The 16,931-nt window shown below is 37.7% G+C and overlaps 3 protein-coding genes across 3 annotated transcripts; all 3 read left to right on the top strand.

The window, feature by feature from the left end:
• The first annotated feature begins 6,098 nt into the window (after positions 1–6,098).
• Positions 6,099–7,855, top strand: LOC106414490 (low-temperature-induced 65 kDa protein-like). The gene is made up of 5 exons (XM_013855137.3): positions 6,099–6,334; positions 6,429–6,755; positions 6,835–7,274; positions 7,375–7,585; positions 7,675–7,855. The coding sequence occupies exons 1-5, from the start codon at positions 6,232–6,234 to the stop codon at positions 7,716–7,718; spliced, it is 1,125 nt and encodes a 374-aa protein (XP_013710591.2). The 5' UTR covers positions 6,099–6,231; the 3' UTR covers positions 7,719–7,855.
• A 237-nt stretch (positions 7,856–8,092) lies between these two features.
• LOC106414549 (receptor like protein kinase S.3-like) lies at positions 8,093–11,445 on the top strand. Its single transcript, XM_048739869.1, has one exon. The coding sequence runs from the start codon at positions 8,285–8,287 to the stop codon at positions 9,272–9,274; it is 990 nt and encodes a 329-aa protein (XP_048595826.1). The 5' UTR covers positions 8,093–8,284; the 3' UTR covers positions 9,275–11,445.
• A 2,890-nt stretch (positions 11,446–14,335) lies between these two features.
• LOC106415280 (protein PLASTID TRANSCRIPTIONALLY ACTIVE 16, chloroplastic) lies at positions 14,336–16,674 on the top strand. Its single transcript, XM_013855936.3, has 5 exons — positions 14,336–14,900; positions 15,036–15,503; positions 15,630–15,698; positions 15,803–15,861; positions 16,014–16,674. The coding sequence occupies exons 1-5, from the start codon at positions 14,478–14,480 to the stop codon at positions 16,528–16,530; spliced, it is 1,536 nt and encodes a 511-aa protein (XP_013711390.2). The 5' UTR covers positions 14,336–14,477; the 3' UTR covers positions 16,531–16,674.
• Positions 16,675–16,931: the final 257 nt, after the last annotated feature.

The following is a 16,931-nucleotide window of genomic DNA, read 5'->3' as shown; positions in this document are numbered from 1 at the left end:
CAATTCTCTCCTTTATCCACACCTTCCTCGTTACCTGCTACCGGGGTTGCTCGAAAATAATATAATTTGTATTCAAAATGCAATACACTTGGCGAAACCGCTGCTGGCAAAAAAATTAATTTTTATTGTAAACGCAATACACGTTGTAAAACCGGATACATTCATTTAAAATTATGATATAAAATATTGCAACCGGATGTAACTCTAAATAATTGAAGAGAGAAGAGTTGTGAGATATTTTACAAATTGTTAGGCCGATCGCTTGATTAAAAAAAACAGGAATGTTACAGAGCGAAGTGTTGCCGCACACGACGGAGAGGCAGAAGATCGCCGAGAGTGCAAGAATCTTCAAAAACTGACGGCGGGAGAGGATGTGCTGATGGGGTCCGATTCCGGCGATGTTGATCACGGCGGAGCTGTAGGGGCGCAGGAGAGCGTGTGCGTCATGGTCAAGAAGATCGGGTAGCGGAAGCCGTAGTAGAAGAGGAGGTACTTGTTCAGGAGAAGGACTCCTATGTTGGAACCGAACCAGGCGGCGACGCCGCCGTGAGAACGGAGGGAGATACCGTGGGGGAGGAGAGGAAGAAGGGTTTTCCATTGGAGGAGGCGGAGGAGTGTGGAGGTTTTCCGGGGATGTCGATGACTGTTGGTGTGGTGGTGGCGGCGGCGTTGAATTTCGGATTGCTCATCCGCCGCGTCGTCCATGATTGAGCTTCCACCATTTTGGTTAGAAAGAGTTTTTTTTTTCTTTGTCTGAGATCTGAGAATGTGGTGGTAGCAAGTAGAAGAAAGAGGAAGATGAATGTATTATCGGACGGTGGAGATTCAGATTTACCTGTAAACGTGTTGAGTAATAAGGACACTTTAGGTATTACCACAAATTACACAGTCTCTTTACCATATATCCAATTACCTTCCATAATTTTGACATCTATTGCAAATTTCCATTAAGAAACTACCATGAAATTGTCAAAATGTCTATCCCCGTCCATTACATATGTGATGACCTGTTGGATGACCATTTGAGAACACTTGGTAGATGATAAAAATAATTTTTAAAATATAAACTTATCAACTAAGAAAACAGAAGAATGATGAAATAAAATCTTAGACACGAAGACTACCATGACACATGTAAGATTAGTTAGAGCCGCCCCCAGAGGAATAGCCAGCCACCCAACCATTAATTATGGCATCCAGTACTTAAAAAAAAAATTGTCTTATTAATGTATAAATAAATAAAATTGACAATATTAAACTTAGAAAAATATTTGTTAAACGTTTTTAGTTATAATATCCTAAGAACATCATGTTCGGAATCTTGAAATTTCTTTAAAACAATGATTTGTGATAATTTGTTTGTGGAACTAAAAAAATTCGATGCCAGAAAAAGTTAGAAACCCTATTAAAAACACATGAGAAATTTCTCAAAGTTGTAATTTTTCAAAAAATTATTTCCGTCTAGCATGCCACATAAAAAAGATCGTTTTGTTATTACCTGACACAACAATGATTGAAATATTTGACAATACAAATTTTTTTATGGGTTTTGTAGAAATAAATATAGTAAAACTATTTTTACTGTTTAAAATTTACTAATTTTATAAATAATTGATTGAATTACATCGTTTATCAAAACTTAAGTTATTTTTGTATTTGATCTTTTTATAACTTTAGATTAACTATATATAATGGCATAATTTTTAAATTGCCTTAAGGCAATTCATAACTTTAGACCGACATTGTAAGAGTCAACCCATCTTGTGGTTTAATACTCTTTTTCTTACTACGAAATATTTTTCTACGAATTACTAATATTGTTTTATTTATTTTGTGAAGTTTCTCATTTCTTGATTTGCACTCAGTTAGAAAAAAGTCCAAAACGTAAAGAACACACGAACAATTTACTCGGTGTTCACTTCATTACTCCAATCCAAAATAACAGCTATACTAGGAGGGTTGGAGTTAAGCAACAATTTACCAAAAATTTCTAGATTGGACTTTTTGTGTATAATAACAATGTATTTTTTTGTACCGATCCGAATTCTAGTCTCAAAATTTATTAGCCTCCTAACACCCATGCCATTTCCGAAAGCCCAAATAATTCTCTATAAATACTAGTCCATCAACTTTGTTTCCTCCTCTTAATTTCAAAACATCAAAAGATCAGAAGAGAGAATTAAGAAAAAGAAAGAGTTAAAAGATGAAGTGGGAAATCTTTAAAGTGAACCACCAAGTATCGTTCCTAGAGCACCACACGCAGAGTCAAAGTCGAGCTCATCATAACCATTCGCCGCAGTTGAGAATCACCGGAAATTGCAATGCTTTAAGCTTAGTTTCAGGTCGTTTAGTAAATCGACGATATCTCGATAACCACTGCAAATTTCGCACATCCAAGACCACCACCGTATTCCTCTCGACGAGATGAAGTCGTAGCCACAGACCACACCACAATCAGAGCCTGGACAAGCCCTCACGTGCCACCAGAAGTTACGTCAACCGTGCGCGTGTCATCCAAGCGCCGTCGTCGGAAATCACCTCCGCCACCTTCTGCCGCTGTCCGACGCCTTCTGCCGTGCTCCACCGTCCGCCGTCATCCGCCGTGCTTTGCCGCCACCGTCCACCGTCGCCGCCTTCTTGCCGACTGGTCGCCGGTTGACTCTCTGACTCGCCAGAGACTCGACGACTTGGCTGAATCGACTCAGCGAGTCAACTCGTTGACCGGTCAAACCGGTTTCGTTAGCAATTATTTTGGGTTAGGAATTAAACCGGCTGGTTATTAGAAATGGATTTCGATTAGGATTAAACCGATTTACAATTATATTAGCATCTGGTTTAACTGAAATCGAATTCGGTTAAGAAAAACTAGTTGGTCCATTTCGATTTCATTCTGGTTAAGGGTTGACCGGCTTGGGTCAGAGTTGACGGGGTTTTACCTTTGACCAGCATGTTGACTTTTTCGAAAAACTTTGAACACACTCGTTATTAACTGTTCGAAGGGCGTTCGGACTCAGAATTTCGCCCTGATTTCAGATTTGGAGTCTATTTGAGCAGATGAAATTCATAAACACCACTTTTCTATATTGCTAAGGTGAGGGCTATTCTCAAACTTCTCATACGCGGCGTAGAATTTTGAATAAATATAGTTTAGTTTTAATATGTTTCATCTCTGTGAATCGAGTCTGTCTTGCGTCATGATTGGAGTTATTGCTTGTTTACTTACTTAAGTTATTTGCTTAAAACAGAACTAGGGTGTTAGATGATTCAATATTGATTGCTTCACTTAATGTAAAGTCTTAGTCAGAATTGTTTGAGACGGATTCAGAGTGAGAGGTGCTTCTGTATGGCCAGCTATAGTCGACCGGTAGGGCCGTAGTCTGGAGGGTCAATAAAGCGTTTACGGGCGGTGTGACCGAGCACTATCTTGGGAGTTTTGTTGGCATGTTAGCACCTCGCTAGGACCATTGTTTGTTTTTTTAGTATTTTAGGTACCGTGTTTGACATTTGTTAGAATTAAATTATATTTATTTAGAATGCTATGTCCGGGTCCATGGACTTCGGGTTTTCATCTCATACCTCACTGAGCGATTACACTGTCGCTCACCCCTCTTTCTTCCCTATTTCAGGTGAGACAAACAATTTTGTGATATTTGGACGGACTTGGTGGTACTGGACTTTTCTTTCAGATTTTATTTGGGCTAGGGTAAGTGTAGTTGGGTTTATGAGCTTTTATATTACGTGATATTGTTGGTGGCCTATCGTCCTTACAGAGAGGGAAACATGTGTCACATTGTTATATACTGACACGGTGGGGGTGACACGCTGTCCTCAAGATAAGTGGTAACATATGTCTCATTTTTATTGGTCTCTCTGTTTTATTAGATGATGATAATCAAGAAAAGATAATGAGATGAGCAACTTAAACACTCAACTTCTCAGCTCATCCACGTACCATATTCCACGTCCAATATACACAAGAACACTTGTACACTCCTTAATGAATCTCCTAACATTCTTACCCTTTCAGAATTTTTAGTTACTTTGTTGTTATAACTACTTTATCTCCACTTCTCATGAGACATACACACTCAAATCTCTCTCATGATCTATGACTACAATTCACAAATCTCCACCTTACACCTTCACTTGTATCCAAATCCGGATATCTTCATCGCTTAATGAGATTAGCTTCTTTAGTTTTTAGAAATCCGAAGCATATGCAATGCTTCCTTTAACTTGTAGACTTACAACCCTTTGTAAATATATCTGCGGAATTGAGCTATATAGCTATATTCAGTATCTTAACCTCTGCCTTACAAATAAGAGATCTCTTCTAAAATGCAACTTACAGCCACGTGTTTCATCCCATAAAAAATACAGCATTCTTTGACAAAGAAATTGTGCTTTGAGAGTCATAATAAATTTCCACTGTTTCATGTCCAAACCTAAACTCCTCTGCAAACCCCTTCAAGCATGCTTATTCATGTATAGCTTCTGATAATGCAATATATTCAGCCTCTGTTGTAGTAAAGGCATCCATCTTTTGTAGTGACGACTTCTATCTATTAGCATTCTCATTTGCAATATAAGTCATACATGTGATAGATCTTTTGCACAAACTCCCTTTCTTCTTGTAGCATAACCTTATTTCAAATGAACCCTAAATGTACCTCAATATCCACCTTAACAGCCTGCCAATGCTCTTTCATCGGTTATCTCATAAACCTACTAACAAGTCCCACAAGATAAGCCAGATCAGGACGTGTCCTGCCCATTGAATATATTATACAACCCAAGACATTTTGATATGGGACATCCTTCATGACTTCATACTCCTCTTGATACTGTCTGTCAGTTGGTGTCTTTAATTTGAACTAAAGCTCACATAAGAGTAGCTATTGCTTTTGATTGATCCATATGAAAATTACTCAAAAATCTCCTCAAGTAACTATCATGTGATATCCACAAACCACCATTCACCCTATCTTTCTCTGTTTCCATACCCAAAATCTTCTTTGCATCTTGTACATCCTTCATTTCAATTTTTTTTTTTCTTTTGTAGTATAATCTTCATCGTTTTCACCTGAGCTTTTTCTTTAGATGCAATCAGTAGTCATCGACATACATAAGCAAATATACATATGCACCAATCTCCACCTTCTTGTAACAAAAACAATGATCATATTCGCTTCTCACATGTCCATTGTCTATCATGAAGTCATCAAATCTCCTATTCCACTATTTAGGTGATTGTTTTAACCTATACAATGACCTTTTGAGCAAACAAAATTTATTTGGATTCTTCTTATCCACAAATCCTTATGGTTGCTCCATCACTATGTATGCTCGTCCAAATATCCATGGAAAAAGCTGTATTTACGTCAAGCTATTGTAGTTCCATATTGAAATGTACTACTATGTACAGTAAGTATCTGATGGATACATGTTTTACAACTGGTGCAAACATCTTCTGATAATCTATGCCCTGTTTCTTTGAATAGCCTTTGGTTACAAGCCGTGTTTTGTAGCTCGGAGACTCTACTCCAACAATTCCAGGTTTTCTTTTAAAGATCTTTATGCAACAACTCGCTTTTTGGTCCTTAGGTCTGTCAATCAAACTCCAAGTGTGATTTTTCTTCAGAGACGTCATCTCTTTTTCTGCCGCATCTGTCCATTTATCGTTGTTAAGATCATTCATTGCCTCTTCATAACTTTCAGGCTCTATTCTCCATTATATTTACTTCTCTTTCTATTCAATTCACGTTCATTGAAGTTATATGTGCTTTGGACTGATCCGGAGCTATTTAAAATTCGATATCAACTAAATTTCGTGTGTTCTATTTTCCTTTTCACACAAGCAATATTTTCGGTCATAGAAGTTCCGAGTCATGCTTGAGTTCTTTAAGGAGTGTCTTTCTGTTTTCTGCTTCCATTTTTCTCTCTAGAAAACCCTATAGATGCGTGTCCTATAGAAAACCCTATTATTCAGCTCAAAACGTCAATACCTAAGGCAAAGACTGTCTCTTTTTTTTTTTTTTTTTTTAATGTTTCTTCAATTGGAGGCCATGGCTATTCTTAAGCAATTTTCTTGTGGTCTCTCCAAGAACCTCGGATAAACAAGATTCAGGGACATGCACACCACCCTTTCTTGTCTTTATATGCATCTTGTGTTATCATCTGAGAATCAAAGTTCCAAAACAGAAAACCTACAAGACTGTTTGTTTTTCTCAAATGTCGCATCAACTTGACCCGGTCGCTGAGCTCGAAACCTTAAAAACACATGTTCATCAACCAGGAAGCCCTAGCTTCTCAACACTTCGCCAGCGTCATCATTGTAAATCTCTTCAAGAAATTATCTGATTTCACAATATATTTGTTTTGTTGCTTCTCCCTAACTTATTTTGATGTTCTTTCATACTTTTTTCCAGCTGGTGAAGCGTCTAAATTGTCGCCTATTGGCTCACCAAGAAAGGAAAATGAGCATCATGGAGAACATTCCCACCATAAGAAATCTTTGTTCTCAAAAATGAAGGATAAGGCAAAAAAGCTGCAGCACAGTCTCAGCGGCAAGAGGAGACATGATGAAGAAGGTGATGCAACCATGTCGCCACCATTTGGCAGATCCGCAGACCACCAAGTTAGAGAAGTAGGAGGTTTTGCCACACTTTCACCACGTGACAATTCTAAAGACCATAAAGTAAGAGAAGAAGGAGAATTAGAAGAAGAAGAAGATCCTGAATATCTCGGTGCCCCAAGTAAATCAAAACTGCATTGACAAACAATATTTATTTTATTTTTACAAATTGCTTAAGACTAATTGATGGTCTTGTGTAGTGTATGAATCAAAGAAGGCACCTGAAGAGCTAAAGGCCACTGCGAGACAGCATCCCCGAGAAACTCCTGTGATCACTGAGACGAATGTCTTGTCTGTTCTCCCAGCCAATCACCACGCTGAACAACAAAAAGATTGTACTGGGTCCAACAGAGAAAACCCTATGATCTCTGAGAAGAATGTCTCGTCGAATGTCAAGCAAGAGAAGAAAGGGAAAGAGTACACAAACAAGGAACCAACTAGTCCAAGCAAGACAGTAGCAGAAACCGTAACAGAGACGCTAGCACCTGCTTATGCCAAAGTCTCTGAAGCTACTCACGCTATAACCAAGAAGATTCAAGATATGGCTTTCCCGGAAACAACAGATGCAGAGCCGGAGATAAAAGATGTTTCAGAAATCAACACCGCAGGGACTAACCAGCCTGCTGGCTTCAACACTCAGGTACTACAACTTGTTTATTATATGTGTTACCTCTCCATCTGTGTCCGCGCATTTTGATAAATGAATTAGTCAACCATTTTCTGCTTGTAATGGCAATCAGGTATGGGACAAAGGCGTGTCCATGAAGGAATACATAAGCCAGAAGTTTACGCCTGGGGAAGACGATAGAGAACTTTCTCGAGTGATATCTAAAGCTATAAGCCCTCGCAAAGCTTCTTCCGAGGCTGGTACATTTAATGGAGCCACAAACATGGTGCCTGCTTCAAACTCATCAGACAACAAAGCTCCCATTTTAGCCAACACAAATGAGAGTGAGTTCCTCTTCTTATCTTTAAATAAAACAATTTTATTTAACCATTTCAAGCTGCATTTGTATTCTGATTCATTTGTTGAAATGCAGTTGTTAAGGAAGAAAATCATGGGAAGATGCTTCAACCAAACTGAAGAACAAAGTGTCTGTGTTAAATCTGTATTGGCATCTATTTGTTGTATTATGAGATTGAAGATACTAATACATCATTTTTGTTTTGTTTTCATTCATTTAATTGACCATTAGTTTTATTGAAAACATGATTTTTTTTCTTGTAGTTGACTTCTGTTATAAAAAAAAAATATTTCACGTTCAGAAAAAAGGATTTTAAAATTGAATTCATCCAGGTGATCAAGCAGATGAATCTGTTCAACGTGCAATTTTAATAATATTTAACTGATGATGGAAGATCTTAATTCGAGATTATGAATGCAACTCGTATGATGAAATACTATTTTAAGAGATTGATTCCCATTAAAGAACAAGAATGGACGGTCTGGTACAACAGTTGACCTTGCCCCCTGGAAGAAAGTGGTAGGCAACTCATTGCCCACAAACACAAAAGTTCACCAAACGGAGACGGCTTGAAAAAGTTGCAACAGACAAAACAATGCCATTTACAAAACTGGTTCAGACAACAAAGTAAAAGCTGTCTTGAGAACCTGCAAAAAAAAAAAAAACTGAAAATTGATTTCTGGAAATGGGAGCAGCCTTAAGATCAATGTATGCCAACAGCAAGTATGAAGAAGTCAGAGAAGAATGGGAGGAAGATTACAGCCCTCAGAGATTTTCTTACAAAGCTCTATACAAAGCCACCAAAGGGTTCAAAGAGAGCGAGTTGCTTGGCACAGAGGCAAACGGGACAGTCTACAGGGGAAAGCTCTCGTCCAATGCACATATCGCTGTGAAGCGAGTCGCACTGGATGCAGAGCAAGATACGAAGCACCTTGTTTCTCAGATTGTTGGTATTGGGAAGTTAAGGCACAAGAACCTTGTGCAGCTCTTAGGATACTGCAGAAGAAAAGGTGAATTACTATTGGTCTATGATTACATGCCTTACGGAAACCTGGACGATTTCTTGTTTAATGAAGAGAAGCCTAAGCTAAGTTGGTCACAAAGGTTTCACATCATCAAGGGAGTGGCTTCAGCTCTTCTCTATTTGCACGAGCAGATCGTTCTCCACAGAGATGTTAAAGCCGCGAATGTACTCTTGGATGAGGATCTAAACGGGCGGCTAGATTTTGGTCTGGCTATGTTCGGCACAAACAGGAACCCTATGCTTGGAAGCGTAGGGTACGTGGCTCCGGAGCTAATCATCACAGGAATGCCAACAACCAAAGCCGATGTGTATTCATTTGGGGCTTTATTACTTGAGTTTGCATGTGGGAGAATGTTCATAGAGCATCCAGGGAAGCCTGAAGAGTTTAATCTAATCAGCTGGGTATGTCAATGCTCGAAAAGAGGGAACTTGGTTGGTGTCCGAGACGCTAGACTGGAAGGAGATTACGTCAGCAAGGAGATAGAGATGGTACTGAAGCTTGGACTGCTCTGTGTACAGTACAACCCAGAGGACAGGCCAAGCATGGCACAAGTGGTGAGTTATCTTGAAGGAAAAGATGTTTTGCCTGAGATGCCTCCAGACACACCTGGGATCAGTATTCCCACACCATACCACGAAGTTCTGGCCTAGGGCATAGTGTCTTCATATTCAAAGAATGAGTGAGTCTACTTTCTTCAAACACCTTCAAAAAATCTGCACAACCATTGAAAGGTCTGCACTTGCTGATTGTACTTTACTTCATAACAACAATTATGGCCAGCACACGCTTGTACTGTTTTATATATGAAAAATTTATCATAAAAGTATGACAATAATAATATAATATCATAGTTTAGAGTTTTCCTATAATTCTCGTGAGCAATTTTCTCTCAATAACTTCTAACCTCTAAGCTAAGTTTCACTCAGCCTAATGGTGTATACGTTCAGAATGTTCTAGAGCTCGGTGTAGCCCATTTAATCATTCACTGTAAAAAAGAAAAGGCAAAGATTTGGGATATTTTCAACAGATTACTTATCCATCATTAATCTTCAAGCAAAAGGAAAGGGAAACTTTGTAAATCACATTCAATAATCAAACACCGAGACAAATCTCAGGTTTTGGTTCTAGTGTTAATTAAACCGTTAAATCGTGTCAACCGACTCAATCTATTGATTCCAGAATATTGCTTTGAGAGAAACTCTGAGCACAAACATCTTCCCGATTTCAATACGCGGGAAATTTGATTGATTTCTGTATAGAATAGAATTCAATTCAATATCAATTTTTCTTTGCATTAGAAATCGGGAATCAATACTAACCGGATCAATCTCATATGCTCAGCGGATGGCGAAATTCTCTCTATAAACAAAATATTCTCCTTTGATACGAGGGTGTGTATCAACCAATCAGAATGAAGATAACTTACGTATGGACTTTTTCCTTGCCAACTTTCAAATTCTTTTGAAAAATTTCCAATAAGCATATCAAAAAATATCTTTTGAGTTTCGAAAACTCTTTAATATTTCTTCAAATTTTCCACGACATTGAGTGTTTGTCTAGGATTCATCGCACAGTCGTCTCACAGAACATGCACTCATACCAATACCAAGTGAAAAAAGAACCAAACACAACCAATTCACTGTTTTTACTTCTAATGGACGAGAATCTGGCGCAAGTAATGCAGTACATGTCTCTGGAGGAGGACGTACCCATAAATCTACCAGATGAGGATGATTTTATTGCCGTCAAGAAAAACTCGAAAAGTCTGATTGGACGACATCTTAATCCGGAAGTACAGAACATGGGGAAAATGCTGAGAATGATGCCTAAAATATGGAAAATACATGAACGAGTCATGGGAGTAGCACTAAGTCGCTAACAAATGAGATCTTTCAGTTCATCTTCGATCTAGAAACAGACCTTCTGACGATCATGAAGCACGGATTGATGATTGGGGAATGGTGATGGATAGATGGTTGAAATATCCACCCTCTAACTTCCTATAAACGACACCGATCTGGATTTGTATATGTTTGAACCGAGAACTGTTGGAAACTAGTAAAAGAGACGAGAACTCGTCGGTGGATCGAGACAAAGACGTTTATTAGATCATAGAACGTTTAGTCGGTTTACAAATAAGGAAATGTGCGGTAGAAAGCAAATCGGCAAAAACTAGTTCGCCGGGAAATACAAGTGGGCGAGAAAGAGAAATAAAACCCTAGTTCTAGCCGCCGAAAGTATATGTAGTCGATTTCGGATCCCTTTTTTGTTGCCTCTATATCTCTTTATATAGGCGACCAGTTGATGACTTAATTTGCTTTCACTCAATGGGCTTTCCACTCGTTGGGCTGAGCAATCGGGCCGCTGTGTCAGGCCGTCGAGTCGACTGCTTTCAGTCGCTCATTCCATCGACTAAAACCAGTTTCGGATCGAGCCAACCGATCGGTTCGCGAGCTGACGAGCTGAGCCTCTTCCCAACGGTTATGGGGCAGATCAGCTATTATGTGGACCTTTTGAGAGGATCAGATCCATACCCAACAGTATACACAAAATTCCGGTCAACTTCACGCTGAAGACCATTAATGCGGTGGCTGGTGGTGTGGGTTATGTGAATGTGATTGAATATGATCTTGAAAATCCATTGCTGCATGAATATGTTCGGGCACTTGTGATCGTGGATCTTCAACAGCCATTCTGAGACAAAAAATCTGTGAATCTTCCTCAGGGGAAACATCTATAGTAGATGTGGAGTATGAAAGTTCACAAAAATGGTTTCACTGCTGTCGTCTGTCGCACGATAAGCTAAGATGCCCTCTGTTTTAAAGAGGAAGGAACAAAGTGACAAGGTGGGGATAAAAGACCAAAAATTCCTATTGCTCCAGTTTTCCATAAACAACATAATCCTAAATAGTATAAAAAATATTATATAAATAATTAAATTAATAGTGTATGATGCTATACAATATAAGTATGACTAGAATTAGAAAATAATATAGAATATGATGGTAGTTATAGAGGAATCAGTAGTGGTGGAAATGAAAGATTCAGCGAAGGTTACAAATCTAGTCAAAACCGGTCCTGTGTCCAAGCCTAATAAAACATTCGTCTCAGGTCTTCAAATTTTTTGAAAATTTTTATATGTAATAGGTCTTCAAATTTTTTTAAAAAATTTAGATCCCCGAACTTTTAAAATCTTACTAAATGGTTTAGGATTCCCAAATTTCAGGGCCGGCCCTAAATCTAGTGACCAAATGATGAATGTGATTACGAAGAAGTTGATAGTGATTGCAGAAGAGGTGATGGTGGTTACAGAGGAAGATATGACGGTTTACGAAGATATGTTTGATAGTAAAGAGACCACACAAAAAAAAGATATTTCAAAACTACGGATTAGGCAGTGGATGTAGTGGAAGTGACTATGGTAGATGAGCTGACGGCACTAATGGTTTGGTTATGGAGAAAGCGGTGGCAGTGGTCGGTAATAAAAAAAATATGTTTATTTTTCATTAACAATATAGTAAAGATAGTATAGTATCCCCTATATATTAAAGGAGAAGCATTACAACATATTTTGTAGCCACATGTCTTCACCACAATCATTCTTAGAATCTTTAGAAAAATATGTTGGTCCATAGAAATATATAATAAGCTTTTTATTAAACTAACCATAAATTAATCATAAATGTTCTTCATTGTTTCCTTAAATAAAAATCACGGAATTACCTAATGTGGCTAAAGTATATATATGACAATTAATGATTTTGAATAATAAAGATTTGATAAAATTTAGTCTATTTTCTATCATTTTTTAAAATTTTAACTTATTAAAATAAATTAAACAACCACATTAACTATATAATAAAATTTTAGATTTTTTCGTATATGTTATATTTTGAATTTTAAAAAACGAATACAAATGGCTAAAGTTGTTAAAAAAATCACATTAAAATTTTTGTGATCCATGGTTTAAAATTTATGTTATAACAAGATACAAATGATTACAAAATTACATAAATAGGAAATCTCATATAATAAATATTATATATATGTATATTAATATTTTTCAAAAATAAATTATATACTATATAAAATACATATTTGTTTTAATTTCGAATTTGTTTTGAATTCTTTTGATAAACATTTTGAACAATTATTGACAACTTAAAATTAAGATTTTAAATTTTGCATGGATTGTTTTTAAAATTATGAACTACTAAAACTATTAAACATCCCACAATTTTTTTAATTATTATCATTGATTAAAAATATTTGTTCTAAAGTAATACAAGTGATCAAAAATAATATGAGTATAAAATATTTTTTAACAGATGTCAATGTTAAAAATGTACTATATATCTTAATATCATTTAAAATTAATTTTATATCATATAAAATCTAAAAAAATGTTTGTCTGGATTAATAAAATTTATTTAAGTATTTTTACCAATTTAATTATATATATGTAATAATTACTAAATTTTTAATTATTAATGTATATTTATTATTTCATAATATGTAAAAAATAGATAATACTTAAAAATAATTTATATATAATATTCATTCCGCGCAAGGCGCGGGTCTTAACCTAGTATAATGTAAAAGTAATATTTACACTTTATTTTTTGTTATGTAATTAAATATGATTTATTCTTGTGTCATTCAGCCTAATTTTCGTTTCTAAATTTACATCAAAGAAAACTATTAAGAGATGGAGAAAAACGTCAATAAAATCCCAAACTTAACAAAAGAAGCTAAAAAAAACCTCAACTTTTAAGTAAACCAAAATATTCCCAAACTTTTAAAAAATTTCCAAAATAATCATAAACTTATGTTTGACTCTGTCCTTTTAAGCATTTCCGAATCAACTGTTAACTTTTTATAAATTTCCATTAATTAATAAACGATGAGTTTTACTATCATTAAAAAAAACTCGTAGTCTTCTTCTCCATCGATAACAATCTCTAATTCCCAAAATCATTGACCTAAACCCATAGATTATTATACATGAAGCAAGCTTAACTCTTGACTATTTGAAGAAAACAGATGGAGAGGCCGAAGAAGCTTGATCATAGACGTCGTAAGAAGAAGGCTACATCGAGTTCGAGTGAAACAATTGAAGAAGGCCACGATGCAGGGAGGGAAAGGTCGTGACGTTAAATGAATCATCGCTGATGAGAGACGCAACGAACCTCGACCTGACACTGAGTAGATGAAGAAGAAAGCACATTCTTTCTAGCATGTGATGTCTTCGGTATTGGCATCTTTCCCGGAAAAACAAAAGCACGAGTTTATGTTTTTAATTATAGAGTAAAACACATCGTTTTACTATGTAACAGACATTTAAGCAAATTAACGTTAACTTCAGGAATGTTTAAAAAGGTTTAGTCAACATAACTTTAGGATTATTTTGGAAAAAATTTAAAAGTTTGGGAATTGTTTGGCTTACCCAAAAGTTGAGGATTTGTTTAGCTTAATTTGGTTAGTTTGGGATTTAAATGACGTTTTTATGTAAAAAAAAAACTATTTTGGAATATTATCTGACTTCTTAATACAAATGAAATTACATGAAAATTTTGTGGCAAAGTTGAAATATTATCTGATTTCTGGGCCCCCATGATCGAGATTCTGTGGCGAAAAGTTCATACGAAGCCACATCAAGATATGTTTGTGACGTGGTATAATCCCATTGGCGCTAAATCCATTTTCAGGATAATGAAGCATCTGTGGAAAACACAAACAACGAAAGTCTTGGGCACTCCCCCATGGTGTCTCATCTTTAATCTATGACATCGTCATCCACATTGTTTACTTGAGGAACAATCAAACTAAGCCTAAACTCTTCAACCTCCTCTAATGACTTCCAGCTCCACTTCATTCCTGTTAACCACCTCGCCGGGTGCAAAGTTTAACCGGAGAAAACCAGTGTTAACCGTGTGGGCTGCAAAACAGACGGGGTTTCAGCTCGGGAAACCCAAGGGCGATGACTCGGAGGGAAAACAAACCGGGAAATCACCAGATTCAAACCCTTTCCGGTTTGATTTCGGTAAGTTACCTGACATGAAGTCGTTGATGCCGGTCGTGACGAACCCTTCCACCGGTTTGGCTTTTGGTAACAACAGAAGAAAAGATCCCGGTACGGTTTTTGTGGCCGGTGCTACAGGACAAGCCGGTATACGCATAGCTCAAACTCTCTTGCAACGAGGATTCAGTGTCCGAGCTGGTGTTCCTGATCTTGGAGCCGCTCAGGACCTTGCTCGTGTCGCGGCTACTTACAAGGTCTCGGTTTCTTTTTGTTCTGTCCCTCTTGATTCATAATAAAATGTCCAATTTCTAAAAGCCAAAATGATCTTGATTCTTGGTCTCAATCGCACTTAAGATTTTTGATTCGTTTGACGAACCGCTTTTCAACAGATTCTATCAAAGGATGAGATCAAGAGGCTAAACGCGGTGGAATCGCCATTCCAAGACGCAGAATCAATCGCCAAAGCCATTGGAAACGCGACCAAAGTTGTGGTTACCATCGGGGCGACAGAGAACGGACCGGACACCCCAGTCTCGACCTCAGACGCGCTGGTCCTGGTTCAAGCGGCTGAACTCGCCGGCGTAAGCCACGTGACAATCGTCTACGACGGGAGCATCGGTGGATCAACATACAACGTACTCGACGGGATAACTTCGTTCTTCAGCAACTTGTTCGCTCAATCTCAGCCGCTGACTATCTCTGAGCTCATCGAGAAAGTGGCTCAAACTGACGTGGCTTACACACTCATAAAGACGAGCTTGACGGAGGATTTCTCCCCGGAGAAATCTTATAACGTCGTCGTTTCAGCTGAAGGGAGTAACAGCGGAAGTGGCAGTAGTTCATCTGAGGCGTACAAAGTAATGTAATGTATGCGATTAAAAAGGGATATAGAATACATTACTTCGAAACAAAATCATTTCTTAATAAAACGATTGTGACTGATGAGCGTCACTGAACTTCTTTAGTGCTCTGATTGCTAACAGGTCCCAAAGTTGAAGATTGCCTCGATGGTTGCAGACATTTTTGCTAACACAGCACTGGCAGAAAATAAGGTAATGTGTGTGGCACATGCAACGTACTCGTCAAGGGCAAAAAGTGTAGCCATCAACGTTTGTATCTGTTGAATATGTCATTTATGTGCGTGTTTCTTTTTCAGGTAGTAGAAGTTTCTACAGATCCATCCGCACCGTCACGGCCACTGGATGAGCTTTTCAGGTAAAAGAAGCTATACTACATACATTCTACGAACTTATTCAGTACTCATTGTTGTTTGTTAGATATGTTAAAGTGGTATTAAATCTAGAAAATTTGGATTTATAGCTAAAACTAACGTTTGTGTCAACTTCTTTGATAAAATACTATGATAGTGTAATCCCGGAAGACGGGAGGAGGAAAATGTACGCAGATGCGATGGCAAAGGCAAGAGCCGAGGAAGAAGCTAAAGTCGCAGCTGAGAAAGCCCAAGAGGCAGCGCAAGCAGCCAAAGAGCTTGAGAAGCAAATGCTGAAGCTCTCTGAGAAAGAAGCTGAAGCTGCAAGCCTAGCTGAGGACGCGCAGAAAAAGGCAGAAGCTGTGGGAATCTCAGTGGACGGTCTATTTAACAAGGCGAAAGATATTGGATCCGGACTCTCCTGGAATGCACTCGGTTCTCAGATTGCAACTGCGGTTCAGAACGCTTCAGAAACGCCGAAAGTGCAGGTCGCTACTGTCAGAGGACAGGCAAAGGCTAGAAACTTGCCACCCAAGAAAGCCGTGGTGAAACCCGCCACAGCTTCGTTTGCGTCCAAACAAAAGGAAGAGCGTCTTAAGGAACCAGAAAAAGAGGTGAGGAAAGTGTTCGGAGGACTGTTTAAGCAGGAGACCATCTACGTTGACGACGATTGAATACGCCATTCAACGATATCGCTATGGGGTTTCCGTACAGCTCTTCCTTTGTCTTTCCTCTGTTTCGACTTAAATGTCTGCAACTCTATAACTATTTATAAATCAATTGTTCAGTATTTAGTAATTTGATTTTCATTAAGTAAATTCTGAAAACAAAATTCAACAACAAAAAAGCTGACGCAAAACAAATTCAAAGGTGTATATGCTTTTCAAGTCTCTGTTTACATGGTTTGGAGGGAAAGGAATGCACGTCGGAATGGAGGTCTATTGTAATCAACAGTCTCAGAATCACCATTGTAAAACTCTCGCAATAAGAACAACACTTTTTATTAATCTCTCATAAGGATACTATCACAAAACTTTAACTTTTCAATCACTATTTTCTAAACTCATAAGTTATG

Source organism: Brassica napus, chromosome A1 (genome assembly GCF_020379485.1).
Source record: "Brassica napus cultivar Da-Ae chromosome A1, Da-Ae, whole genome shotgun sequence".
Classification (NCBI taxonomy): Eukaryota; Viridiplantae; Streptophyta; class Magnoliopsida; order Brassicales; family Brassicaceae; genus Brassica; species Brassica napus.
Note: the sequence above shows the minus strand (reverse complement) of the source record. Positions and strands in the feature narration are given on the sequence as shown.

What these genes read in the sequence shown, in the direction of transcription:
- LOC106414490 (XM_013855137.3), top strand. Translation starts at nt 6,232, where the DNA reads ATGTCGCATCAACTTGACCCGGTCGCTGAGCTCGAAACCTTAAAAACA. An exon ending in ACTTCGCCAGCGTCATCATT is followed by an intron (nt 6,335 to 6,428) that starts GTAAATCTCTTC and finishes ACTTTTTTCCAG; the next exon opens with CTGGTGAAGCGTCTAAATTG. An exon ending in TGAATATCTCGGTGCCCCAA is followed by an intron (nt 6,756 to 6,834) that starts GTAAATCAAAAC and finishes GGTCTTGTGTAG; the next exon opens with TGTATGAATCAAAGAAGGCA.
- LOC106414549 (XM_048739869.1), top strand. Translation starts at nt 8,285, where the DNA reads ATGGGAGCAGCCTTAAGATCAATGTATGCCAACAGCAAGTATGAAGAA.
- LOC106415280 (XM_013855936.3), top strand. Translation starts at nt 14,478, where the DNA reads ATGACTTCCAGCTCCACTTCATTCCTGTTAACCACCTCGCCGGGTGCA. An exon ending in CAGCACTGGCAGAAAATAAG is followed by an intron (nt 15,699 to 15,802) that starts GTAATGTGTGTG and finishes TTTCTTTTTCAG; the next exon opens with GTAGTAGAAGTTTCTACAGA. An exon ending in CCACTGGATGAGCTTTTCAG is followed by an intron (nt 15,862 to 16,013) that starts GTAAAAGAAGCT and finishes ATACTATGATAG; the next exon opens with TGTAATCCCGGAAGACGGGA.